This window comes from Peromyscus eremicus, chromosome 11, assembly GCF_949786415.1.
Source record: "Peromyscus eremicus chromosome 11, PerEre_H2_v1, whole genome shotgun sequence".
Lineage (NCBI taxonomy): Eukaryota > Metazoa > Chordata > Mammalia > Rodentia > Cricetidae > Peromyscus > Peromyscus eremicus.
Genome location: NC_081427.1, coordinates 8,248,055 through 8,274,200, shown reverse-complemented (window position 1 = coordinate 8,274,200; position 26,146 = coordinate 8,248,055). Strand labels below are relative to the sequence as shown.

Sequence of the window (26,146 nt, the reverse complement as noted above, 5' to 3'; positions counted from 1 at the left end):
TTAACATCCTGTCTCACCTCTGAAGAGCGGTGTCGGAGGGTAGCCATGAGGGAGGGACTCAACCACCATGGTAGGGTCTGAAGAACAAACTCAGGAAGATGCTCGCCTTCTGATATTCTATCAAATATTTGCCTTACATTTAATGTTAAATGGTTATTTGTTAGGTGGGGGATGGGAGGAGCCAAAGTTCAAGGTCATCCTTGGCTACATAGTGAGCTTGAGGGAGTCCGAGATGCATTTGACCCTGACTCAAACACAGACAAATAAGCCCAGTCTTTGGCTTTGAGAAGATCTGTTGGTTGTACATAATAAGCAGGGAGGGATGGCTCTATCCTGTGAGAGCTTGATAAAAAAAAAATCATGTTAGGCTGGAGACATGGCTCAGAGGCCAAGAGCAACCGCTGCTCCTGCAGAGGACTCGGGTGCAGTTCCCAGCACCACAGTGGGTAGGTCACAGTCACCCGTGACTCCAGCTCCAAGGGATCTGATGCCCCCTCCTGGCCTCAGAGAACACTCTCTCACGCATGGACAGAGACACACATGCGCGTTTTCAAGACAACCTTGTATCAACTGAGAAGACTTGCCTTTGACTGTGAGCTAGAATTCTTTGTGTGACCTTTGACAAGAGGCAGACTCAACACTTCCGGTGTTGGCCTTCTTGGTGGCAGGATGGGACCTGTTCTTGGTGCTTTAGCATTCTACCACCGAGTTACATCCCCAAACAAAACTGTTTCTCTCTTGTTTCTACCCCAGCCCCATTCCAACGCTGTTAGTTCTTGAGCCAGTTCTTCATAAGTTATAGTTTTTAAAATGTGCACATTTCATCCATGTTAGAAAATGTTTCCAGCTGTGAATACACTTGTCACAGAAGGCCCACCTCCAGGGAAGCCTGGGCACTGGGGAGCCAAGTGTCTGTGACTCCTGTTCTAGGCAGCAGGGCTGGGTACTTACAAGCTCCCGCCTCACTTCCTTTCCCACACTCTCCAGATAAGTTCACCGAGATGGATCATAGTGCCGCTCTGCGGTTGCCCCCCTTATGGCCCTTCCGAGACGCAGTTGCTAAGTGGGCCGTGAGCACCTGCCACACCACAGCGCCACTGACAAACACGGGTCACACGAGGGGTTAATGACAAGCTGTATTTGGCGCCAAGGTTTTCAAAAGCACCACATTAAATGTGTTCCTCTCTGTATTAATGGTCTATTCTTCAATTCTTCAGAGCTTTCTTTTCAAGGCTTCCTATATTGACTTCCGTCCAACGTAGAAGTCCGAAAGTCCTATCATGCCATTCTTTTTAGATTCTCTGGACGGAAAACAGAAGGAGATGCAATTAGAAATGTAATTTTTTTTTTTTTTTTTTAGGATGTCACTTAACGGACAAGGTTATCTCAAACACTGGGCACGTGGGATGCCCCACCCCAGACTCCTGCCAGTCAGCAACAGTTCTGAGCTCTGTTTTCCTGTGCAACAATGGCTGCTTATTTCCAGGTCAAACATCAGTGCTCTTACATCAGCAAGTGGGCAAAGGTTGCCCAGAACACACCACACCACGGTTCTCATGACAGCCAGGGACCACTCTAACCTGCCCACGACCTCCACAGTGCTCTTTGTCACCCACCCCGGCCCAGCCCCCTCTCTTGCACATGGGCCAGAGGGAACCAGGACTGCAGAGCCCACATGGCTTGCTGTGCCTCAACAGCTAAGACAGACCACGTGCAGCATCACCGTCCACGGAGGTACAGATATCAAGGGCTATCAAACGCTGTCAGAACCAAGCAGACAGCAAATGAGTGGACAGATGGGCCGTGGGGCAGAGAAATGAATCTCTAGTAGGCAGACATACAAGCAACAGCTCCCTCTGTGGGAAAGAAGCCTAATTAACAAGTTGATGAGGGAGGAAGAGGCAGGGCAGCCCAGGGAGCCTGGCCTCGGCTTCAGGATGCTCACATGTTATGCCGCCCGATATTGGTGCATTCTAAGCACACAAAGAGCGCTGGCTGGGAGATCCCAACAAGCCCAACCCATGCCTTGCTTGCCCCCCGCCCCCCCGAATGGTTGCTTAGGCAGCTGGGTCCTTCAGGCTTCCCTGAGCCGGTACAGTCAGGATTTTCCAGGGTGGGTGCAATTGAGGACCTAGAGAGCCGAGCTGAGCTCTCCCCGAGCTGAGCTCCCCTTGGCATGCAGTGCCCATCTTCAGAACCTCTCCCTACTCATGCACTCCGCCCACCTCTCTGCCCTTGCCCTCCAGCCACACGTGGCAAGCCACAGACCATCCTTTTATCTCCCGGCCAGCACTGCAGTCTGGCTTCAGCCAGCTCTCTCCTCAGCTGCCATGTTTGGCTTTGCTGTCAGGCCCCCTTCCCCACACACCCACACACTCTCATGGAGTCACTCCCAGGGATAACCCTGAGATACCAGCAAAGAACCCATCAGCTTCCCACAGCCTTCTAGACCAAGATGACAGTGCTCCCGCATCCATAGAGAACCTCCCAGATGTGGACACCTCAGGCCACTTACTACAGAGAGAAGACACCAGCCCCAGGCAGCCGGGAGTGAAAAGTTAAAAGCCCCCGAGCACCTTGACATTCTCTCGATGCCAACAGCATGAAGATACACTGCGCAGGTGTCACGTGCCAGCTCCTCACTCAAGAGCCGTGTGAGTGACATCAATGACAGTCTGTGGGTAACTCGGCACCTGTGGGCTGCAGCCAGGCTGCCCACTGGTGGCAATTCATCTCTACGTTTCATGTGTCGGTGAGGTTAATTTTATCAATGTGACTTTTTAACAAGCTATCGTTTAAACTATCTGACAGTACATGCTGGAATTAAGCGTTTCCTGTGATAGGACACATTTTCTCCATCTAAAGTCTAGGAAGATGGACTCCCACTGTCTGACACTGAGAAGACAGGCTTAGGGGCTGCTGCTCTTCTGCTGATGGTCTCTGACAGGCAGCTCCCCTTCGTCACTGCTGGAATCAAGGCAAGCACCTTTGCCTTCCGCCAGGGCCAGTTCTCAGCTAAGAGAGGTGGACAGAGGAGACTCTCCAACTCAGTCCACAGGAAACCCACAGAGAGCTCTACTTACGACTTCTCTCTTAAAGTGGCAAGATAGGTCTCCGTCTCTGAGGCCGGGAGTTCTGGGTCCAGTTCAGACAAGTACTGGTAGATATAAGCGTAAGTATCAAACGGGATCCGAGCAGGCCCACCCTCTGGGTCAGTAGTGAGGATCTCACAGACGTTCTTCATGGCGGTATTCAGTGTCTAGGCAGGGAACGGGACAAGGATGGGACACAGTCACTCTTGGAGTCTGAGATTTAAAGACAACAACAGTGACAGAAACGCAAGTGTGTGTTGTAGACATTCTTCAGAGTGTGTTCTCCATCTTAGTGAAGATCCAGGTGGATGCATAGCTTCCACAACATAAAGTGAGAAGGAAGGGTTGACCAGGACACAACTGACCAGACATGGTGAATTCATGGATTTTATACCCAAATGGGAATGACTGCCATAGACAAGATAAGTGCACTGGCTAGTTTTGTGTGTCAACTTGACACCAGCTAGAGTCATCAGAGAGGAAGGAGACTCAGTTGAGGAAATGCCTCCATGAGATCAGGCTGTAAGTGATCAATGGGGGAGGGTCCAGAGTCCATGGTAGGTGGTGCCATCCCTGAGCTGATGGTCCTGGGTTCTATAAGAAAGTAGACTGAGCAGGGCAGTGATGGCGCATGCCTTTAATCCCAGCACTTGGGAGGCAGAGCCAGGTGGATCTCTGTGAGTTCGAGGCCACCCTGGTCTACAGAGTGAGATCCAGGACAGGCACCAAAACTACACAGAGAAACCTTGTCTCAAAAAAACAAAACAAACAAAAAACAAAACAAAAAGTAGACTGAGTAAGTCATGGGAAGCAAGCCAGTAAACAGCACCCCTCCATGGCCTCTGCATCAGCTCCTGTCTCCATGTTCCTGCCCTGTTTGAGTTCCTATCCTGACAACCATCAATAATGAACAGCAATTATGGAAGTGTAAGCCAAATAAACCCTTTCCTCCCCAACTTGCTTTTTGGTCATGGTGTTTCCTCTCAGCAAGAACCCTAAGGCAATAAGCATATCATTTTTAACCATGAACCTCCTCCATGTGGTTCTGGGTTTGGAGTCCAGCACCATGTAACCATGAACTTTAGTGCTGTAGCCCCACCAGATCCAGAAACATACTCTGCACCATGCCACGGTACACAGAGAACTAGTGCCCACCAGAGTTAACTCTGAAGGGCATGACCGGCAGGGCAGATGGCCCTGTGCATCTATCAACACCCCCGCTGCTCAGTTTTCGACCTCACTCACACAGAAGGCTTCAGGTCTCTGCTCCTTCATAGAACCTCACTAAGTTGGGCTATAATGGCTCCCAAGAGAAGCTTAAGGGCACAGAGTGTATGCCGGGCAGAAGTCAGCAAATACAGAACTTAGAAGGGTCTCAGTGCCAGTTCCGCAGCACCCGAAGGGACACACGTGAGCAGGCAGTAAGCCATGATTCCTGACTTCTTGTATGGCACTGGACCCCCAGCTGGGGGTACCATTTCGGGAGCTTGTGGGACCTTTAGGAGGTGGGACTGAGGTAGAGGAAGTGGGTTTCTGAGAGGGCTCAGTCTGAGGCTGACGTCTCAGCTTTCTGATCCTTGGACCATGGAGCCAGCCACTGGAGCCACCATGTCTCCCCTACCACAGTGGAAGAGCATCTCAAGCCAGGAGCCAGCATCTGTCTTTGCTCCCTTTAGTTGCTTCTTGACAGGCACTGGTATAGCAATAATCGCACCCAACACACCTACCAGCTCACTTCTTCATTTCTCCTTTTGGAATGTAGTGTTTAAAAAGCAGAAAATGAGATGTACTCCCTTGCAATCCCTGATGTGTTCTTAGTGCATGTCCCGGCCACAGAGGAGCCTGCACAGGCAGCTGTGGTACTATCAGTGTGCTAGTGACCACGTGGGGGCTTGGGTACCTCCCTTCAAGCACAGCCCACACTGAGACAGAGCTCTCTCTCCACACACTGTGGGGTGGGTGAGACAGGGCCGAGCAGACCCCTGTACAGGGATGATGGAAGAAAACGCTCCGCACGCCCAGCTGCACTTGACCCAAGTTACACTCCAGAGATTCTATGGCATCTATCACCTAAGGGAATTAAAGGCAAGCCACAAAAAATGACCTAGGTTAGGGGGCAGGAAGGAACCCTCTGTGACCAGTAGCTTTTTGATGTAAATTTATTTCCTAACGACAAAGCAGCATAGAAGAAAACGGGAACTTGATTGTTTTGACATAGTCATGGTAGAAGATGAAAGCTCCATTCTTTACAAAATGGTGCCACCTAGTGTCACTCACTGTATATACAGCTCGGATTTATTTTCATGACTGGAGAGGTGGGACAGAATAATCCCTAAATCATGAATTATCCTGTTCTTTCTCATTGTTAATATTAAACTTTCATGCCTATTTTTAGAGGCATAAGCCATCAACATTAACCTCAAATGTTAGATATGAATTCCATGCTATGAAAATGTTAATTTCAGAGCCCCTGATGAGCACAGTGCCGCAGTTTCTCTAATAACTAATCCCATTTGACTTTGTCTCTCCAGAGAATAGCCCACTGGGCAGCACAGCCCTGTGAGGACACCTGCTTTGTCAGTGTCCATGCCTCTGCACAATGATGTCAACAGCTGACCGGAAACCACATACCCAACCACTGCTGGACCTGAGGCCGCCAGCTCGCTACCTGCCTTCTCTCAAGGGACAGAGCTTCCTCCTGGAGCCCGAGCTGCAGCATATCCATGCACCTGGCCAACCATGGACTACAGGAGACAAAGGCACACAGCTACGCTACTGGGAATGAAGGGAAGTTCTGGGAGACACCTGTATACTAACTATCCCATCGGAAAGGGAAAACAAGAATGGCTTTTATTTGAAGTAAAACTGAAGAAGAACGTGCACATGGACCAAATCTGGGGGAAGGAGGGGACAGAGTCTCAGTGGTTAAGAGCACGTACTGCCCTTCCAGAGGACCTGAGCTCAGTTCCCAGCACCCATGTCAGGAGCTAAAAAGGGATCCAGCATCCTATTCTGGCCTCCACAGGCATTCATTCATGTTTACAATCCCCAACCCCCCACATACAAATTTAAAAACTGATAAAGCATTAAATAAAACCCTTTTTTAGAAGATGAGTGGGACATTAAGCAAGGATTATGAATTATGTACAGTTATATACTCAGGAGTGTAAAGACTGAAGGAGCAAAAGAAAGTGCTCATCTGGACAGCAGGAGGCTGCTTCTCCTTTCTTCACAAACACCATGGCTCCCTTCACTTAACCACAGGCTCATTACACTCCTTGGGCCTCCCAAGGAAGCTCCACCCACTCCCTCCCACTCCAGCCCCCACCCACCTCATGCCTAAGTCCCCAAGCTCCTCAACTGAGGACCATCCCAATCAATCATCCTGCTGTCTTATTCCTAAATTATTGGAGTTACATTGTAAGGACAGGAAAGTTACACTGTATCTACTACTTATTAATACTGCATAGTAAGTCAAACGCAACGGAATTTTATGTCTCTTCCCACAGAAGAAAATGTTACCAGTTTTCAAAATTATATTGTTCAAATAAAAGAACTCACTGGTACATCCCCTTGAAAACCTAAACATATTCCAAGAGTATCCATGTGTTTGCTCTGCTCTTAACATTTTTTTTTTTTTTTTTTTTTTTTGGTTTTTCGAGACAGGGTTTCTCTGTGTAGCTTTGCGCCTTTCCTGGGACTCACTTGGTAGCCCAGGCTGGCCTCGAACTCACAGAGATCCGCCTGGCTCTGCCTCCCGAGTGCTGGGATTAAAGGCGTGCGCCACCACCGCCCGGCCCTTAACATCTTTTAAATTGGGGTTTTCATCACATAACTAGTCTGATCTCCAGAAAAAAATAACTCCTTTCCAAGAGCAAGTTAATAAAGTAATCAAAGTGTTTTCTGTAGCTACTTAAACCCAAATTATTTTTAAGTCAGGTACATAATTACACAGATTATGCTATTGGTAGATACATACCCCACCCAGGGAGCTACATCCAAGAGCTAAAAATTTTATCCACTCCACTTTTTCTTCACATGGATCCAGTTCCAGGATAGCTCTGAATTTTTCTACTGGCAGACACAAGTTTTTCCACTTCTTCTCAAGGTCTGGTAATTCCACGTATTGTTTGTGGCTACACTGTTTAGAAAACACAACATGACATGCTAAGTGTAAGCAGAAAAAGCATACACACAGACGTATCCATATACACACATCCAACACACATTCACAGAATGAAAAGTAATATCTATACATGAAAAGCCAGCTCTTGGGTTCTTTCCAAGAATCAAAGTCACCTTCAAATGTGGCAGGGCAGGCCTGGGGACAAGGGGCAGCTGTCCTAATGTTTCGAGGGGCACGGAATGGCAACAGAAGCCCAGACAGTTTAGCGGTTCACCCACCTGCTTGTGCAGGACCTTCAGGAGTCCCTGGGTCAGGCCTGTGTCGGTCTTCTGGGTGGCCACAGGCATTTCAATTCTGTCCTTTACAGGAAGTGGGTCTCCTCTGGACAGGGCTGAAAAATACCTGGAACGAGAGACATCACTGAAGAGCATCCACACACAGGCAGTGCCCCAGGCACGCAGGGTCTGACAGCCCAGCAAATGTCGGGGGAGCCCCCAAGGCCAGCTGCAGACACCGAAGCCCTGGTCCCTCGGCTGAGCAATCCCCTGGACCTTCACTGTGCACTCTGGTTTCTCAGACACCATGATTGGTGTCTGAGGTTCCTGGAGGCACCAAGTGACCGAGAACTGGGGTGGGAGGCAGGGGGGGAGAGAAGGGGGGGGGGACATGCACTGAACTGTGCTCATCTCATTGTTGGTCTCATTGACCCCCTTCCTCCAAGAGCTTTGAAGATGTGGACAAAGGGACCAGAATCCAATGTTGTGCTACTTCACTTTTTTAAAAAAGATCTTTATTTTTATTAAATACAGTGTCTGCATGTGGGTAAGTGAATGTGAGTGCAGATGTCCTTGGCAGAGGTACCAGATGCCCTGGAGCTGTGTGACGCTAGGGGTTTAACTCAGGTCCTTTAGAAAAGCAAGCAAATACTTTTTTTTTGGGGGGGGGGGAGTGCATTTTGAGACAGTGTTTCTCTGTCTAACAGTCCTGGCTGTCCTGGAACTCACTTCGTAGGCCAGGCTGGCCTCAAACTCACTGAGATCCACCTGCTTCTGCCTCCCAAGTGCTGGCACAAGCAAATACTCTTCAGGTTGACTCCTCCCCAGGCCCCACGCCTAAGGCTGTTCATTTTCTTTGACAGCTGCTTTCTGAGGTATTTGACATTAAACACCTAGGCATACAAAGGTCACCTACTTTCCATTTTCCATTTTTCCTCATGTTGCCAGGTACTTCTCTCAATTGTCCCTTCAAGGACGCTGAAAATGCTTAGGCTAGAGGCAAACTCAGAAATGGCAAACTGAAGAGTGGACTCAGGTTTGGCCAGAAGAGGGAGGTGTGCCAGGCAGGGTCTTGGGCTACAGTTATTAACCAAAGAACTTGTAGCCAGGGAAAAAACTATGAAATTAAGCACCAGGGCAACAGGTATGTGTAGTGGGTAGCTGTTCCAGCTTTGACCTGGAAGTACTACCCCCATTGAGGCTTCTGATAACTGCCATGTCTACCTATGGCCTGCCCCTGAGGCGGGGCTACACGGGAGCCCTTAAGACCCGAAAGGGCCGCTCTCTCTTTTTTTTTTTTTTGGTTTTTCGAGACAGGGTTTCTCTGTGTAGCTTTGCGCCTTTCCTGGGACTCACTTGGTAGCCCAGGCTGGCCTTGAACTCACAGAGATCCACCTGGCTCTGCCTCCCAAGTGCTGGGATTAAAGGCGTGCGCCACCACTGCCCGGCTCATAGGGCCGCTCTCTTGGTTCCTGAATCCTGGATGCTGGATGTAGACTGAGCGGAGTTCTCCAGAGAACACCGCTGGACTGCACTTCACCTCTCCTGGATCCTGTAACCAACCCCTTTACCGGCTGTAAGTTACCCCCAAATAAACCTCTCTTTTAACTACGTGGAGTTGCCTTAATACATCCTCCAATAGGTATGTATGAGTCACCAGAAACCGTCTAAATCTGTAACATAGGTGGATGTGGACAGTGGAGACAGTAGACCAAATTCAACTCTCTCTCTCTTCTGGCCCCTTAAGGTCAACTCTGCCTATGCGGCTAAGACTTGTGTTCCTCTGAGGGGTGTGAGGACAGGGATGAGAGAAGTGCGGAATGTAGACCTCAATGGCTAAAGGCTAAATAGGTGGGGGGGGGGGGCATTTGCAATACTGTGGCTCAGCAGGATTCACACCTATTTCATAGTTGTTCCTTAGCACCAATCAAAGGAATCGTGAAGTCCTTGAGAAAGCCCTTCAAAGTAACTGTGAAGTGTTCTCAAAGGGCCAGGGTGGGGGCAGGGTCTTGGAGTGCTATAAACAAACTTTTATAAAACCCTTGTCTTTCCTAAGGCTTGAACAATGGTTAGAGCCAGGGACCATGATATTGTACGGGACGTTGAGAGAACTGGCAGGTGCTGGGTTCACAGGTGACCCTGATGGAGTTCAATATGTCCAGGCCCCAGCCCTTGGAACCTGTACATGGTGCTCCACAAGTCTTTGCACAATGAAGGACTTTAGATGGGGAAATTGTCCTGAATAAACTGGATGCCTCCCAAAGGGATCCTCGGGAGAGGAAGGCAGAGAGAGGACCCATGGACATAAAAGGGTCATTAGAACACAGTTCCGATACGGAAGCAGGCAGCCTCCCCAAAGCCATCCCAATCACCTGTTGCCTGCTTCAGCTGATGAGGGGCTCTTCACCTCTGTTGTTTTAAAGCAAGTCAAGTTGTTAAAACAGCTAAAAGAAATGAATCCGATATGCCGGGTAGTGGTGGCGCAGGCCTTTAATCCCCGCACTCGGGGGAGGAGGTTGGGAGGCAGACACAGGTGGATCTCTGTGAGTTCGAGGCCAGCCTAGTCTACAGAGCGAGATCGAGGGCAGAAAACTACGCAGAGAAACCTTGTCTCGAAAAACCAAAAAAAAAAAAAAAAAAGAAAGAAAAAGAAACGAATCCACTCTTTGCTATATGGTTCAGAGACAGCAAAATCTAGCTAAAAATACTTATTCTCGTTAAATGTAGCAAAGAGCTGTCTTGTAAAACCGAAAGAATGAGTAGTAAGATTATAATGATCTGGTCCCGGAGACGGTTCGTGGTTGGTTTGTTTTGCTAGCTGTGAGCTGTCCAATTTTCGTGGATGACCGCCTAGCATAAGCACATTGTTCTAGGCGGTTTCACTTATAAACGTCCCTCTAACTGATTTTTTTTTAACTCAGTGGGGCCACTTTTGGCCCAGCGGCTGGTCTGTCTACACCCACAACTGAGGCGTCTGGACTCGGTAACTGGGCGGGGTTCCGGGCGGCGCTTACCCCGCCGACCACTGCAGCACGTCCACCGGCTGCGTGCGGATGGCAGCCTTGGTGAACTGCTTCAGAATGTCGGGCAGCTCCGGGGGGATGTGGATCTGCTGCGCGCAGAACATGGTGTCGGGCAGCGGCATCGTTCTGGGCAGACCGCGGCGGCCAGGGACGATCCGGTGTGCTGCGGGGAGGAGAGGCAGGGGTCAGCGCAGCGGCCGGTCTCCGCTTCTCTACCGGCTCCTCCGCCCGCTCCAGGGGAACTGAGGCTCAACCGCCCAACGCCCAGGAGCGCGCGATTGTGGCGTGCGGTAGGTATCCAGGCAACCGAGCTGCGCAGGCGCACGGCCTTGGCGAGCGACTGGTGGATGCTGGGCCTAGTCAAAGTACCGAGTGTGTTACCCGCCCCACCCCCCTCCCTGCAGAGGGGAGAGCGCTGTTTTCCTAAAACACAGAGGTTGAGCTAGTCTGGACCCCAGGAGGTCGCCAGCTGTCTACTGATGAGACCAGGGTCTTTGCTTGGCGCCTCAAGCTGTGGACTAGGCTCTATTTGGTCCAAACACACACCCCGCCCCCCTTATGAATACACGTTTCCAAACCAAAGCAGCTTTGGCAAAAAACCATTTAAGTTGATAGAATCGTTAAGAACTCTCAGACAGTGTTGACCGAAGTGCTCACGTATCTGGGGACTACAGAATTTTCTGATGCCTTAGCATATAGCTATTAATATAAATTATATATCCTATGCAAGAACTTAAGCTGGGGTTTAAAGAGTAAATAGAAATGCCCACTATTTAGTTAAGTAGGTTAACTCTCATTAACACCTAAATCATGGTCTCCATTCAAAGGAACGCAACATACTTTAGGTAAAATCCGACATAGTTCAAGCTGGATGAGGGGACTGGCACATAGCAGTTTCAGTAACCCAGGCTGGGGCAAGGCTGGGGTTCATCTGGGCTCAAGAGTTGGGAGAGCGGCCTGGGCAACATTTAGTGTTTCAAGAAGTAACCAGGTCTGTCCCCACCCCACCCCACTACCACAAAAAATTAGGCACATGACGGGTAAAGCTGGAGATACTGTAGAACAATTGGGGTACCAAGGCACTTATTCTTTTTATTCTTAGAGAAGTCTCTTGGAGGTTTTAATTTTGGTAATGTTTTTTCCTTAATTATATCTAAAAAAAAAAAGTGTGCCTACTATTGACCTTCAAAAAAAATGTTTTCCTCCAAAAGTCACTGTTTTGGACTTTACTTAGGACTGAATCACTTTGCCTTTAATTAATATTTATCTATGGTATTAATCCCTTTGCTTTTCATTCTGTAACCAATATCCAATTACTTCAGTTTTTCAGCGGTGAAGAACCCACTGTCTACCTAATGGAGGGTCTGCTTTACCTGACCCACGGACAGTTGAAAGGAACTGGCCTCCTAAGCAAAGAACAAGCGTGTGGTTCCTGAGCAAGAAGCTCCTGCTCCAAGGGTGTCCTAAACAACAAATGAATGGTGAGCAGAAACTTAGGCTCTGTTATATAGGCAAAGGAAGAAAAAAATTCATAAATGGCTACACAATGTAAACAATGCAAAGGTGCCGTGGTGACTGTGTACCTGTGGGTTTAGGGTTTAGAGGTGAGCACCAAGGGGCAGTGGGCAGCAGCAGGCTGATGGAGGAACTAGGCCTGCATTCGTGAGGAACTAGATACCACGGAGGAAGCAGCTAGGTCTTGTGTGCTGGCCCAGGTGTCTGACTTGCCCCTCCCATCTTGGGGTCACTGTGGTCCTGAAGGCAGCCATCTTCCCTGAGAGACTAATTCCTCAGTTCCTTGACACACTGAGTCTCCTAATCACTGTGTGTGCAATGAGTGGATAAGGAGAATTAATGGCCAATTTTTTTGAGTATTGATTTCTTTTGATGGAGACTTACAACTTCACAGATTAAAGATGTGTGATTCAGAGAGCGTTTTCTCACCACTCCAACTTTAAGTAACAATGTATTTAATTAGGTGGAGATAAGAAAAATGTTGAATGCTTTTGAGAAAAAAAATTGAACTTAGAAAAATTAGAAACGGCCCCTAAAATTAAGATGTCTTCACTCTAAAGGAGAAAAGCTTTCCTTCTCTGGTATTTGGACAATGACATAAAATGGTTTCTGACATGCACTTAGCAGTCTCCATCACAAAGAGAAGGCTCATGGCATGAAGACGTAGGAAGGGGGCAGCTTCAGCCTGTGGTACAGGCAAAGAGGCTTCACTCAATCCAGTAGTGCGCTCTCCACTTAGGTTCAAAGTAAAAACACACAACCAAAAAGAAAACGAGGCTACAACTAACATTCACTTTATTCAATTCTGTTCTCTTAACTCAGAAGGCAACAAATGACCACATAAAAAAGGGAGCATTTTTGAATATATATACATAGAATTGGTCTGGGTACAGGTGTTCACGGTGATAGAAAACTGACGTCCCACATCACTAAGTGTTCTATTTCACTCCTACAACAGACGCGCCGAGGCTTTAGCCGTTCACTTCCATCTAAGGTACAACAGGACTGTCATGATTACAAAATGAGGCACTCATACAGACAGGAATGGAAACACACATAACCACGGATACTGTCTACCTTTATACTAATGCCAAAGCTACTGCTGGAGAGTATTTGAAAAAAGCCCTTACTCATGACAGCTGTTTGAAGATTTGACACAGCAGCGATACGCTGAAAACATAACATCTGATTGGCAGGGCAAATTAAGTGTGTGGATACAGGGCAGCTTAAGCAAAGAACTTAGAGACCCTTCACAAAAGAGGTCTTTAGTAACACTTCAGTGGTACTCTGCTTCGTCTTTTCCCTTGATAATGACTGAACAGTTAAGATTCTAGGCTTGTTTTAAACAAGAACTTTGAATGTCACAATGTAAAAGCCAGGCATCACAGACTAGCCTGATACCCTCCATCCCGGAGAGGAAAGGTGCGACCTACTTCGCAGCACCGTGCTGACAAGTGCCAGAGTTCTTGCTTAAGGGCACCAGCTCCTGTGTCTGTAAACACAACAGTGTAGAAACATCCAAATGCATCTTCTGTGTTTGTCTTAAAAATTCATCTGTTCAACCTAAACTTAAGAACATACTTTAATGGCGCATCTGTGCAACACAGGCAACATACCTAATAGATAAATTCATCGGTGGAAAGTTACTGTTACTTGTGTGAGGGGAAGGACGATCTAAGACTTCACAGTATTAAACCAAATGTTGAAATAAAAATCACTTGTTCACATCTGCAATAGAGATGTCCGATCTCCTCCTTTCCCCCAGAGCATGGGAGTGGGGGGTGGGGGGAGGCCACGACTATAAACATAGAACTTTAAGGCTAGCTACACACAAATTTTATACTGGCATTTTCTTCAGCTTTCATCTAAACTATTAGTACTTTGTAGTTTAAAAATCAATCCATAATTTGTTAATAGTGAACAACTATACATTTCAAACTGACCATCTGATCACTGGTCATGTAAAACTAATCCCAAATGGTGATTTGTCTTCAAATTACAAATAAGAAAGCACAAAGGTCTTTCCTAGTAAACTTCCTTGAAGACTGGATTAGCCCAATTCAAAATGAAGCAGAAGTCTTTAAATTCCCTGTAAAAACAGGCAGCAAATAGGAACAGTTTCTGAACTGAGCGTTTTAAATGTTTATGACATTGGTGAATAAAACTTGTATGCCACCCCAGCAAATATTATGCACAATAAACCCTTATGAGGACATATCTAACTAAAAGCCCCAGGACAAAACAGAGCTGAAAACCCTGGAGGAATTCCACAGTAAGAGAGCACAGAGTCTCCTGCCAGTAAAATGGGGGCCAATTTTGGTAACCTGTACCGTTTGTGTTTGTTTTTCAACAAAACAAGGTTCATTTAAAATTTCGGAGGATTAATAATTTTAAACATTTTTGTGGTAGATCTATAAATTCTTTAAAATTAAAAATGGATCGTAAACAATGTTATATGCCCAATTCACTGACATCTTTCTCCCCAAAAGATTGTTTTTTTTTTTTTTATAGACATATCCAGGGCAGGTGGCACGGCATCTTAAAATGCTAAGTCTGTGAGTGAAGGGGGGTGCTGGAAGGACCTTACTTTACACACAGGAGAAAGAACTGTTACAAAGTGACAAACAGTGTTAACACTGGATCCCATGGCAAGCACTGTTTCTGTTTCAAATATACTGCAGTTTTAAAACAAAATATTTGCTTATTACTTAGTGAATAAAAAAACAATAAACAAAAGCAGAACACATCGCTCTGAATATTGATAGCTTATGTTTGGCTTTTGTACTTAAAAAGAGGGGGAAAAAACCAAACCTTAGACCTTCCCACCTATGGGTTTAATACTCCATGGAATTCTTTTACAGTCTATGACAGCTTCTAACACTACCCTTACAGTACACCTTCACCATTAAACACTGGGATGATGGACCAACCATCCTAGTCTTTTAAACTTCACGGCTTGAGTATTCAGTTCTCCATGATCTCACAGCACTTCTCCAATGCAACTCCTTCCTATGTAAAAGACCAGCTCAGGCTGCTTCCTTCCTACAAACAAAACTTAGTTTTATTTGCAGTTTTCCATAAACAAAAAACTCTGGAAACTGAGATTTCCTGGCGTTTTCACTGAGTCTCAGCTGTAGCACACTGACAGCATGTCAGGTGTTCCAAGCCCCACACCACAGCCTAACATTAGCCTCCCAGCTGCCACAATGTGGGCTGTTGATGTTATCCCCTAAGATTCCTCACCTGGCATGACACTTTTGGCCACTGCTGACAGAAAGAAAGAGCTGTATGGAAGGGGAGGAGACTAATGAAAATCTTCATTGGTAGTTTATCTAAGTATAGACATGCCCCTAACAAGCACAAAACCCCAACTCCCAATGCTGATCACTAGGAATATTAAATTATCAAAATTAAAAATAATTTCCTCATCTAGCACAACATACTATACAATATTACAAACACAGACACATGAAAACAATCAGGCAGTAGAAAATGTACAACAGCTTTGGTGTCACACGGAATAACTTCCAAACATGACTGTCTGTGAGGCACTCTGTCCATGTCCCTTCCCAGACTCCACTGCTCATTCGGCTCCTGGTAAGGACTGACCAGCCAAGGACAGGATGCAGTTACCTGGTGAGAATTGCTGGCAACACCATCAACTGTGCTCCACAAGATGTCACTCAAAGTCTCGCCTATAAACTACTGCTCTGTGGCACATTTCCTGTCGAGATCACAGCAGGTCCAAAATAAAGTGACAACTAGATTTAATAAATTAATATACATTTGTTAAGGATGTACAATGCACATTCTGTTTAATCCAAGGTTTTGGGGCATCAGGGAACTCCTATTTACACATGTACAGATGTCAGACAGCAGTGGTGTCGGCAGATGCAGGGAGGAGCAGCGGTGCCGGACGTGCTGCTCTTGGAACGCTGAGGACACAAGTCAAGTACAGTAACTTAGAAACAACGCTGAGATCACGGGGAGATTCTCCAAAGTGAGAAGTCCACAAAAAAGGACACGGAAAGGCAAGGAGAAGGTCAAGGAGCTGAGATAAGCACTTTATTCTTGGGACGACTGTGGAGGTGGTGTGGACGGGCCTTGCTTGCCAGATTTGCGCTCATAGTTCACCAGGCGCTGCCCCACAAGGTACCTAGAGTGCAAAGACAGGGTGGTTACTTTCCTGTGTGACTCACACACACACCATTCTTCCAGGGAGCAGCCAGTGACACCTTGTTAAATGTACTCTGATCCACTTACTAGCACTCTTTCAAAAGGCAGGCCAGAGAGGAGCAAGGTAGAGCAAGGTCTTACGTCGGGTGTGGTTTGTGGAAAGTGTCAGAGGGTGGAGACTGCACAGATATGCAGTGCTGGAGCCTTTACTGCAGTGGGAGATGAGGTCCAGAGTGGGTGCAGCAAACAGATGAAGAGCATTTTCTTGTTTCCATTGGTTAGGGCTCACACTACATAAGCCACCTTAGTGTTCACAGAGTTTAGGAAGCAGACTACAGACATGACGGGCAAAGGGCTGGGATGTGAAAAACGCAGGACCTGAAATACTTTGGTTCTAGAGCAAAGGAGCAATGGAGGCAGCTGGTGAGACTGGATCATGTGAGCGAACAGAGGAGTCTGCTAACTTACACGCTGTGAAGAGGGAAAGGCGATGGCCAACAGGGTGGGCTCTAATCGTGAGGTACACAGTGGGGAGGCTGGAGAACCTCCACAAGGAGAGGAACATCCGCCCACCCCCAGCAGGACAGAGGAAGAGCTGCAAAGAGCGCTCACTGAGTAAGCAGATGCCTGAAGGTGGCAGGAGACAAAGCCAAGGGCAGTCAGCTGTCAGAGCTGGGCACGTGTATGTGGAGGCACCCACTGCAGGCTCTGCGGCAGACCCAGGGTGGGCCAGGAAAGCCATGCAGGTGCGTGCTCAGACTAGTGCAAAGTGGAGCCTGCATGTACTGAGCTGTCACGAACAGAGGGCTGGGACCCCAGTTGATTTTTCAGTGACACAGGAATGGTAGTGTCGTGCCACATGATTACTTTGAGGATAGGAAAGCATACAAAGCCCACGACAAAGGCTTGGCACATGTTAAGAGGCTCAATACGGCCAGCTCTGGATTCTCACGATCATCTTCTAACCATTTCATGCATCTCTTTTCTGTCAATGCACACAATCCTCAAGACATCACTCAGCTCCTGCTGTTTATAAAGCTCACAAGTCTTACTGCTTCTGTTTCCATGATCTCAGTATCTTAATTCCTTTTTTCATGACTAGTTCTTTTCCTGAAGTTAATCATTCTTTACCCCACTGCTCCCCAACAAAGCAGTGTTTTTTGAAACTGAGGATTTTATAAATGTCCTAAACTCTGGTGCTATCTGGCAGAATACATGGAGCCCTATCCAGCACACATCATCACATGTATGTCACATCATCAGGATATGTCAAGAATGCGGGCAGTGCCATGACAATGAAAAAGCAAAGAAATACAAGTATATATACACTAAATGATGGTGATTTGTCTAAGACCCAAACTCATTCAATGACAGAAACAAGATTCTGAACTCATGTTCCATTCTTTCAACCTCCCTCCCTCCTGGAAGTCCACGTCCCCTTCTCTCTGCACCTCCTATAGATCAAGCTATGCCAAACTGTACATACACAAAGAGCACATGCTAAAGAGTGCACGGGGCCACGGAATGGGAAATAAAGCATGGACACTGGAACCCAAATCTTCTCCTCTCGGTGACACGGAAGAAGGAAGGTGGTGACGGGAGGGAAAAGGGATGACTGAGAGGGAAGAGGGGAAAGAAATGAAAATGATGCTTGAAAATACTATAATGAAGCAGTATTCTGTCTGCTAATTAAAAAATAATGCTGGCCGGGCAGTGGTGGCGCACGCCTTTAATCCCAGCACTCGGGAGGCAGAGCCAGGCGGATCTCTGTGAGTTCAAGGCCAGCCTGGGCTACCAAGTGAGTTCCAGGAAAAGGCGCAAAGCTACACAGAGAAACCCTGTCTCGAAAAACCAAAAAAAAAAAAAATAATGCCCACATTGAGAGAGAGGTGAGCCCCAAGCTGGAGAAGACTGAAAAGGGTAAACATGAGGATGGGGTCTCCAGAATGAAGAAGGAAAGAGGTAGGAAACTGCAGTACTCCTATCAGAGCAGTACTTCAAAACAGACCACACTGAAAGCCATGCTCTTCGATCCTGCAGGGGGACTGCCGTTTATACTCCGTCTGTCAGTACTTGTATTTTTATGTCATTACAGTTTTCAAAGACACCTTGAACGATTTAAATTTTCTTCTTGAAAACATTTCTCTTAGGTATCCTCAGAATAAGGAAGGTGGCTATGGACTCTGTCTCAGACAGGCATGTACAATGAAGGGCAGCACTGTTAACACTGATGTGATGGCTCCCAGGCCATCAGGCTCAGGCAGTTATAAACTTGCTTTCTTTGTAAGACACATGATAGCACAGGACTCAGACTGATCTGAAGCCATGGAAGTTCCCTAGTTTGATCCTTCCCAGGATGCCCTCCTCTCCAGCCACAAACACTCCATGCATTCAATCTGTTAGCAAACCCTGTTAATGCTACATACAAAGTACGTCCTCTTCATTTTTCTCATGGTTTATCATATTGAGCACAAAACCCACAAAATGACATCACCTTAAGAGCAGCTAGATGAACAGAATTCTGGACTTACTTGTCATTTTTAATGTGTTCATAAAGGCGCTTAAACTGGCGGACCTGGAAGGACAGGATCCCCATCAACACAACGACCATCAATAAAAACGGGTAAATCCGCCGGTGGACTAAGTTCTGCATCTCCGCAGTAACACCTGGTCAACCAAACAAAGACAGTCTTATTAAAGCAAAAGAAAATGGACTAATAGGCCTGTGGACTATGGTGAGGTCTGGCCTTGCCCTAGGACAGCAGAGAAACTTCACAAATGCTCTCATAGACTCGAGGACTACACACAGGCAGTGAGTCTCACACTAACATCTGCTTCTCTTCTGTGAAATAACTTGAGTGCAGGTAGGTGCTTCACAAGTTCCATCAAATGCAAACAACTTGGACTCCACAAGCAGTTGGTGGTGTCATTTATGTATTTCAGCTGTATCACCATTTAAAAACTGAAAATACTGTAGAGTTACTTGCCTAGCCTGAGTGTGGCCTTAAGTTCAATTGCAAGCACTGAAAAAAAAACAAACAAAACTGTGCCTAAAAGACAGGAGATCTGACTAGGGATGAATTGGTACAGTGGTTGGTTGGCCAGCTGGGTTCGATACCTAGCAGCACTGCATAAAACCAGTCAGTGGAACACACATATAATCCCAGTGAAAGGGAGACAGAAGCAGGAGAACAGAAATCCCAGGTCCTCTTCACCTACACAGCAAGCTCAAAGGCAGCCTAAACTACCTGAGACCCCACCTTCCCACAATTCCAAACACAGTATATAATCAAACATGTATTCGTTTTTATAACACTCAAATACTTCCTTTTCAACTTCCAGCTTGAGAATTTTAACTCTCCTTTGGAATAGGGGAGGCTTTAGAACCAGAGTAAGTATTCTGAAGGAAGTCTCACAACTGGTTTACCTTAAACATCATTCATCTACTGTGGTAAAAGATCATGCACTCTGGAGCCCAGCGCAGCTAGAATCTCCCTCTCCTCTTCTTAAAATTTATAATTTGGGGAAGATGTTCAATCGCTATGAACTTCAATTTCCTCAACCTCTAAACTGAAGTTGATAAAAGACCTTCAAGAGGTCTTCTAAGAACAAGAGACAGAGGTGCGGAGATGGGCTAGACAGCAGAGGACCTGGATCTGACCCCTGACCCAGGGGAAATTTTGGTATGACGGTGACACTTGTAACAACATTGCCGCAGAGGCAGAAACAGACAGATCCTTGGCATTCAATGGCTAGCCAATGTTGCCTATTAAGTGAGCTCCAGACCAATGAAAGACCCTGTTTCAAAATAAGATAGATTGTTCCTTATTGTTACCTAAGTAACAATATCCAAAGCTGCTCTCTGGCTTCCCCCAACACACAAACACACGGTGAAGAATAACAACAGTAACTACGTAAAGCACCAAGACAGTGCCAGTAAGTGCTTTATTATTCATTTACTACTGTTACCCCTTTTACTAAGAGTTTCCCAAGAGGTATAATAAAATTTACTTTTCTCCTTTTCATTGAGACAGGATCTTGCTGTGTAGCACAAACTGGCCTCAAACTTAAGATCGTCAAGTACTTGGATTATTAGGCACCAACCCTATGTCTTCAAGATTAAATTTCTAATCCACAAAAGGAAATTTCTAATCCTTTCCTATGACAGGAATTTGTGTGTGTGTGTGTGTGTGTGTGTGTGTGTGTGTGTGTGTGTGTGTGTTTTGAGACAGGGTTTCTCTGTGTAGCTTTGGCAGTCCTGGAGCTCCCTCTATAGACCAAGCTGGCATCAAACTTACAGAGATCCACCTGCCTCTGCCTCCTGAGTGCTGGGATTAAAGGCGTGCACCACCACTGCCCAGCTTCAAATAGTGGTTCTTGTGTATACAGTGTTCTGCCTGCATGTATGCCTGCAGGCCAGAAGAGGGCACCGGATCTCATTACAGATGGTTGTGAGCCACCATATGGTTGCTGGGAATTGAACTCAGGACCTCTGGAAGAATAGCCAGTGTTCTTAACCACTGAGCCATCTCTCCAGCCCCCAAATAGTGATTCTTAAATCTACATACTATCAATGGGGAAACTGTAATATACTGCAATAAACATAATAATAATAATAATAATAAAAAAAGCCAATAGGATATTCCGAACAGCCAAAATGGCAACAAACTAACTTTGGTTTAACTTGTTGTTGTTGTTGTTGGTTTTTTTTGTTCTTCTAATAAACGTACTCTTTGAATTACCTACCTAGTAAAGGAACCACACCAGAAGCTATGACATAAGGTACACACAGGGAAAGTAAGAGCACGGAGATCACCGGAGCCGCCAGCTTACGAATGATATAATGAAGGTCGATGTTCCGAATGCCATTTGCATAAACCTGAAATGTTAAAAAGCAATGGTTAGGGTGTAGGTCATTGAAATGTTCAGAGGATAAAGGTGACTGTCATTAAGTTTGATCTCTGGGACCCAAAGAACAGCCGGAGAGAACTAACTCTCCCAACTTGTCCTCTAACCATCACATGAGTGCTGGGGTACCCAGGAAACCCTAATCATCTTAGAAAAATGCTACTATGTAGTTCTGCAGGGGAAAAAAAAATGGATGAAAGTGGGAAACCTTGAAAATGAAAAGCACTGTTGTAGACAAAGGGATAAGATAGAACTGTCTTTATTCTCTTCTCTTGGCTTCACGGCTTCTTAGAAGCCAGTGTGTGGCCCAACCCAAGCCCTTATTCCAAGATCTGAAGAACAAGCAGGCTTAAGCCTCTAAAGACATGGTCCCCCTCCCAGTAAAGCAACCTGCATGTACCATCACTAAGGAGCAGGCATCCCCGTGCTTCTCAGTCAGCCCTCATTATTTTCCTCATCTTGTGTCCCCTTGTCCCACCCCCCAACTCTAAAATGCAACAAAGGGATCCCACAAACAACAACCTTTCGTAGTTCCCAGCTACAAATACACCCTATTTCCAGATGTCTTTGCAAAGGTCAGAGAGTTTCAATTGGGAGACATTCTAGTGTACAGGCTCCTACTTCTACTAGAAGGGCTATGCTGCCACAGGCACACACATGGTGGCCTTCTGATGTACTATTTCCTGGTTCCACTCTTGGTCTAAGAATCAACAGCTTGAGGGTCCAGGACTACCTTCAATGATTTTCTCATGTATGCTGGCCAGAGAGAACTACTGACTTTAATTTCTATACATCAGGAAGAGGTGGGTCTTAAAACTGCTGCAGACCTGTAAGACTATCTATCTAGCAATTTCTTAAGAATAAAAAAGCTGAGCTACTCTGGAGCACATTTTCTAGATAACTAAAGTTTAAAAAAGCAAGTACTAAAATCTCTTCATGAGCTATTTGGATAGAAGACATCTTTCTGAAATGAATTACTGTACATCCTATTGGTTAGCATTCAAAAGCACAATCTACTTTTTTCAAGGTTAGCACCATAATAACCAAGTTACCTGATAGTTCCCTAATAGAGCAACCGTCTTAGACACTATGTAACCAGCGTATCCCTAAGCAAGCTTGCCTCTATCTGGTATTTGAGTTTTGTCTAGTACAGGTGTAGAAGTAGGAATACTAAGTTTCATCAGAATGTCTACAGTGAAAAAATGACTAGGATCAGTTTTCCTTCACTTTAGACAAACCCGTAGGTATTTTAACTTACTGGCTAACCTCTGGGTGAGTTACGGGTGACTGACAAAAACCCACCATGGTGTGTGAAATCAGAATGAGCACTGAAGTGCCTTGACATCCTCAGCATAAGTATGGCCAAGCGGCACCTGGAAGCAGCACTTGTAGGAAATCCTCCCTTTCTCTCTTTACATAAAAGCAAGGTACAAAGGGTGGTTCACCCTCCTGAGCCTACTAAGAAGGGCAAGTGTAAGGCAGAGACAATGTGAACCTTTATAGGCCTAGAAAGGACCACAGGAAACAACGCTGATGAACCTCACTATGCACTCTCCTGGCTTTTTCAACAGAGTCTCATGTGGCCCAGGCTGTTCCTGAACTTGCTATATAACTGAGGATGACCTTGAACACATGATCCTCCTTTCACATCTCAAATGTTGTAACTCAGGAATGCAGCAGCACACGTGGCTATGAACCACTTCTTTATCATTTCTCCTCTTCTCCCAAGAAGCTGCTTACAGTTTCAAAATTCCTTTTCTTTGGTTTATCTAAAATTTTGTTAGTCTTTCTTAAAAAACAATGTTATCAGCTACAATTCAAAGCTACTTCTTTAATAATTACTTATTTTCAAGGCATAAATTATTTTAACAGCCATTATATGAGAAAACAAAAGAGCCTCTTCCTTAAAAAAGGAAAAAGAGGATGGCAAGCTGGCCACGTGGGTAAAAATACTTGCTATGCAACCCTAATGACTAAAGTTTAATCCTCGAACCCCACAGTGGAAGGAGAAAACTGACTCCCAACACACACACACACACACACACACACACACACACACACGCACAGAGAGAGAGAGAGAAAAAAAAAACTATGTGCACATTAATGAAAATAGAGAACTCAGAAAAGCAGAAACATGAAAACTAAAATTCCATTAGCTAAATACAACCAGGACCCATTTCCCAATAACTTTCTCTGAAACTGGCTTCTTACCTGTTCAATGACAGTTTTCAACCACCACTGAGGACCCATCAGAGTGATAGCTGCGATAATTTTGGCATGCAGCACTCCTAGTGCCCAGTCCTATGGTTAGAGAAAATCAACAACACTTAACACATCTTCACTGACTTTGACCAAAGTCTACACAATGCTGTTCAGTTTCAGAACGGAAGCTGCACAGGACTGGGAATTCTGACAGCTTCTGGGAGAGGGGGAGAGAGTCAGTTTTCTTTAAGAGTTCTACGCTGACCAGGAGGGAGGCAGGCAGATCTCTATGAGTTCAAGGCCAGCCTGGTCTACAGAGTGAGTTCCAGGACAGCCAGAGCTGTTACACAGAGAAACCCTGTCTTAGGGAGAAAAAAAAAAGAAGAGTTCTTTGCTGGTGTGTAAAGGCCACACACCCACAAGTATATTTGGGTAGCACATATCTGATGGACTGAAAACACCTTTCTTCCCAAAGGAACAAAGTCAGGAGCCAGTGAGGGAAGGGGGAATGAATATGATCAAATGACCAAAATAAAGTGTACAAAACTCAAAAACAAAGGGCGGGGATTAATATAAAAAGCTCAAGATGAAGATAAATCTTTTAGAAACCTACATTATTCTCTCAAGAGAATATAGAGAAGTCTGGGCATTAAGGGAGACCCCAACAAGCAAATAAAACGAATGCTATTATTTTATCAACCATGCTTGTTGCTTGTCCTGTGTTATTGGTAAGGACTGAGCCAAGTTATGATGTAATAAGACATTTGGGGCCTAAGAACTTACTCCAAAGGCTCGCAAGCTCAGGTATTTGTGGTGTTCCTGAACTGTTACCAGATCAAGACTATTTTCCACTCCCAGTACACTGAAACCAGGGTCCTCATGGTACCCTGCCTCCAACCTCTCCCCTTCAGCTAGCCAGTGACTACCCCACCCCTCCCATCCCATCGAGACACTTTAAACAATGTACATCAGACCCTACAAGCATTAGTCCTTGCTTAGAAACATAAATCCTCACGACGACACGAAATACTCCCTTACATTTTTTTCTTAATTTCATTATTTATTTTGGGGAGACAGGGAACAAGTGCATCCCATGGCTCATGTGTGCATCAGTTCTCCCACGAATCTGTGAGTCCATATATGTGAGTCCTGGACAGCAAGCTCAGTGAAGAGCAACATTTCAACCCAAAAGTATTCTGAGGAGGGGTTTATATAGCCTTTATATTTTAAAAGCAAGAGCAAAGTCATTACTTTAACATCTTTACAAGGGTTCCCAGAACTGAAAAACTATCTTCCTAAACCAACTGCAAAAAGTAAACTAAAATATTCAAAGCTATTTTTTCTGATCTCAAACCATTAGCAACAATCACAAGGATAAGACACACATACCTGCCAAGGGTAGAAAAGGGGAGTCTGGTCAAGAGGGACCCTCAGAGGAGCAACAATAACCAGCTCAAACAGGAGCCCCAGTAGCAGTGGGACAACTCCGGCCAGCAGCACAGCAACTATCAAAGTCTTCATGATCTAGGAGGAAACAGGACACCTTATCATTACAGAGGAGACTCCATTATAACAAGCTCTAGTCCACCATCAGGCCTGATGCCCACGGGGCAACCATGCTATTTTAAACAACATCTACATACACTTTTATGTTAGATACTTCAGTGGAGTTTCTTTTTTTAATGCATAGATGTACATGTCCTGGAACATATGCAAATGGGGGACAAAGGACCATCTCAAATGTCACCCCCTCCTTTAAGAAGGAGAGTCTCACTGGCCCAGAACTCATCAATTAGGCTAGGCTGGTCAGCCAGCGAACCCAGGCAGCAAGTACTCCTGTTTCTGCCTCTTCATAACTGAAATTACAAGAACACATCACCATACCCAGGATGTTATGTGGGTCCTGGAGACTGAATCTGGGTCCTTCCAGATTGTTAGGCAAGAGTTTTATCAGACTAGTCATCCCCAAACCCATGAAGTGAACTTGCTAGAATGCATGAATGCAGAGCTCTATCTGCAACAAAACCTATTACTACTATGGAATATTGCTATAAAACAAAATTTTTCCAAAAATTTCATTTACTGTTATATACAATTAACAAGATGACTTTGCTGTTTTCCTCAAAATATCCTTCTCAGTACTTGACTTTTATCTGCCTGCAAAAAATCTACTGATGCGCCAGAACACTGACCCAACAGCTACCTAACTCATAAACTGATCTGTGGGCCCTCAGATGGTTCATCCTTACTCTATTTAAAGAAATTAATGAAGCCAATCAGACTGACCACATTAGAACAGTCTGGTTTTCTGATGAAGAAATAATCTGATCAATACATTAGCGACTAGAGCTAGTGTATTCACTATGCAGCTTTAGAATTTGGATTAAGTAGCAAAGTAAGAACAAACTGATAAAAGGAACTACAAATACTTACAATGAAATCAGTCTTACAGTGACTCTGGTTCTGGTGACCTCTTTACAAGGTGGTTTCAGTGAACACAACTATTCTAACATATGACCAAACATGGGATTGGTGGAGGAATACATACTACCTCTTTACATGGCATTTGTGACAATATGAAAGACTACCAAATAAAACTAAAATTAGCTTGTTTCTGTATTAAACATTGTTAAGTTGCTCATTATCCTAAGGACTAAGTAGCAATGAACTCCCTCTACTCATAATCTACAATAAATCTCTCACTACACACATGGATTTTATCAATACACAGTAATGATACAATGGTGGAAAAATGAAACATGCTAGTCTGATTAGAACACACCTCGTATACACAGGTATTAATGAGTTAACATGTAGGTGCAAATAAAA

The 26,146-nt window shown here is 45.5% G+C and overlaps 2 protein-coding genes across 4 annotated transcripts in view; both read right to left on the bottom strand.

Moving 5' to 3' along the window:
• Positions 1-1,121: 1,121 nt before the first annotated feature.
• Ropn1l (rhophilin associated tail protein 1 like) lies at positions 1,122-10,800 on the bottom strand. Its single transcript, XM_059276354.1, has 5 exons — positions 10,508-10,800; positions 7,497-7,620; positions 7,072-7,233; positions 3,084-3,259; positions 1,122-1,301 (listed from the first exon to the last, which is right to left on the bottom strand). The coding sequence occupies exons 1-5, from the start codon at positions 10,636-10,638 to the stop codon at positions 1,238-1,240; spliced, it is 657 nt and encodes a 218-aa protein (XP_059132337.1). The 5' UTR covers positions 10,639-10,800; the 3' UTR covers positions 1,122-1,237.
• A 5,029-nt stretch (positions 10,801-15,829) lies between these two features.
• Positions 15,830-26,146, bottom strand: part of Marchf6 (membrane associated ring-CH-type finger 6) — a 63,506-nt gene continuing 53,189 nt past the window's right edge. For all 3 annotated transcript variants that reach the window (XM_059276523.1, XM_059276522.1, XM_059276524.1), the window contains 5 exons: positions 24,707-24,841; positions 23,327-23,416; positions 20,954-21,086; positions 18,739-18,874; positions 15,830-16,187 (listed from right to left, as the gene is read on the bottom strand). In XM_059276523.1, coding sequence (XP_059132506.1) covers positions 16,097-16,187; positions 18,739-18,874; positions 20,954-21,086; positions 23,327-23,416; positions 24,707-24,841 — 585 coding nt within the window. In that variant the 3' untranslated portion in view covers positions 15,830-16,096. The remainder of the gene's footprint in view (positions 16,188-18,738; positions 18,875-20,953; positions 21,087-23,326; positions 23,417-24,706; positions 24,842-26,146) is intronic.

Bases quoted from the DNA above. Each gene is read 5' to 3' on its own strand.
- Ropn1l (XM_059276354.1), bottom strand. From the start codon at position 10,638: ATGCCGCTGCCCGACACCATGTTCTGCGCGCAGCAGATCCACATCCCC. The intron at 7,234-7,496 runs GTGGGTGAACCG...TTTTCTAAACAG, and splicing joins TGAAGGTCCTGCACAAGCAG to TGTAGCCACAAACAATACGT. The intron at 1,302-3,083 runs GTAAGTAGAGCT...TTTTCCGTCCAG, and splicing joins GCCACTTTAAGAGAGAAGTC to AGAATCTAAAAAGAATGGCA.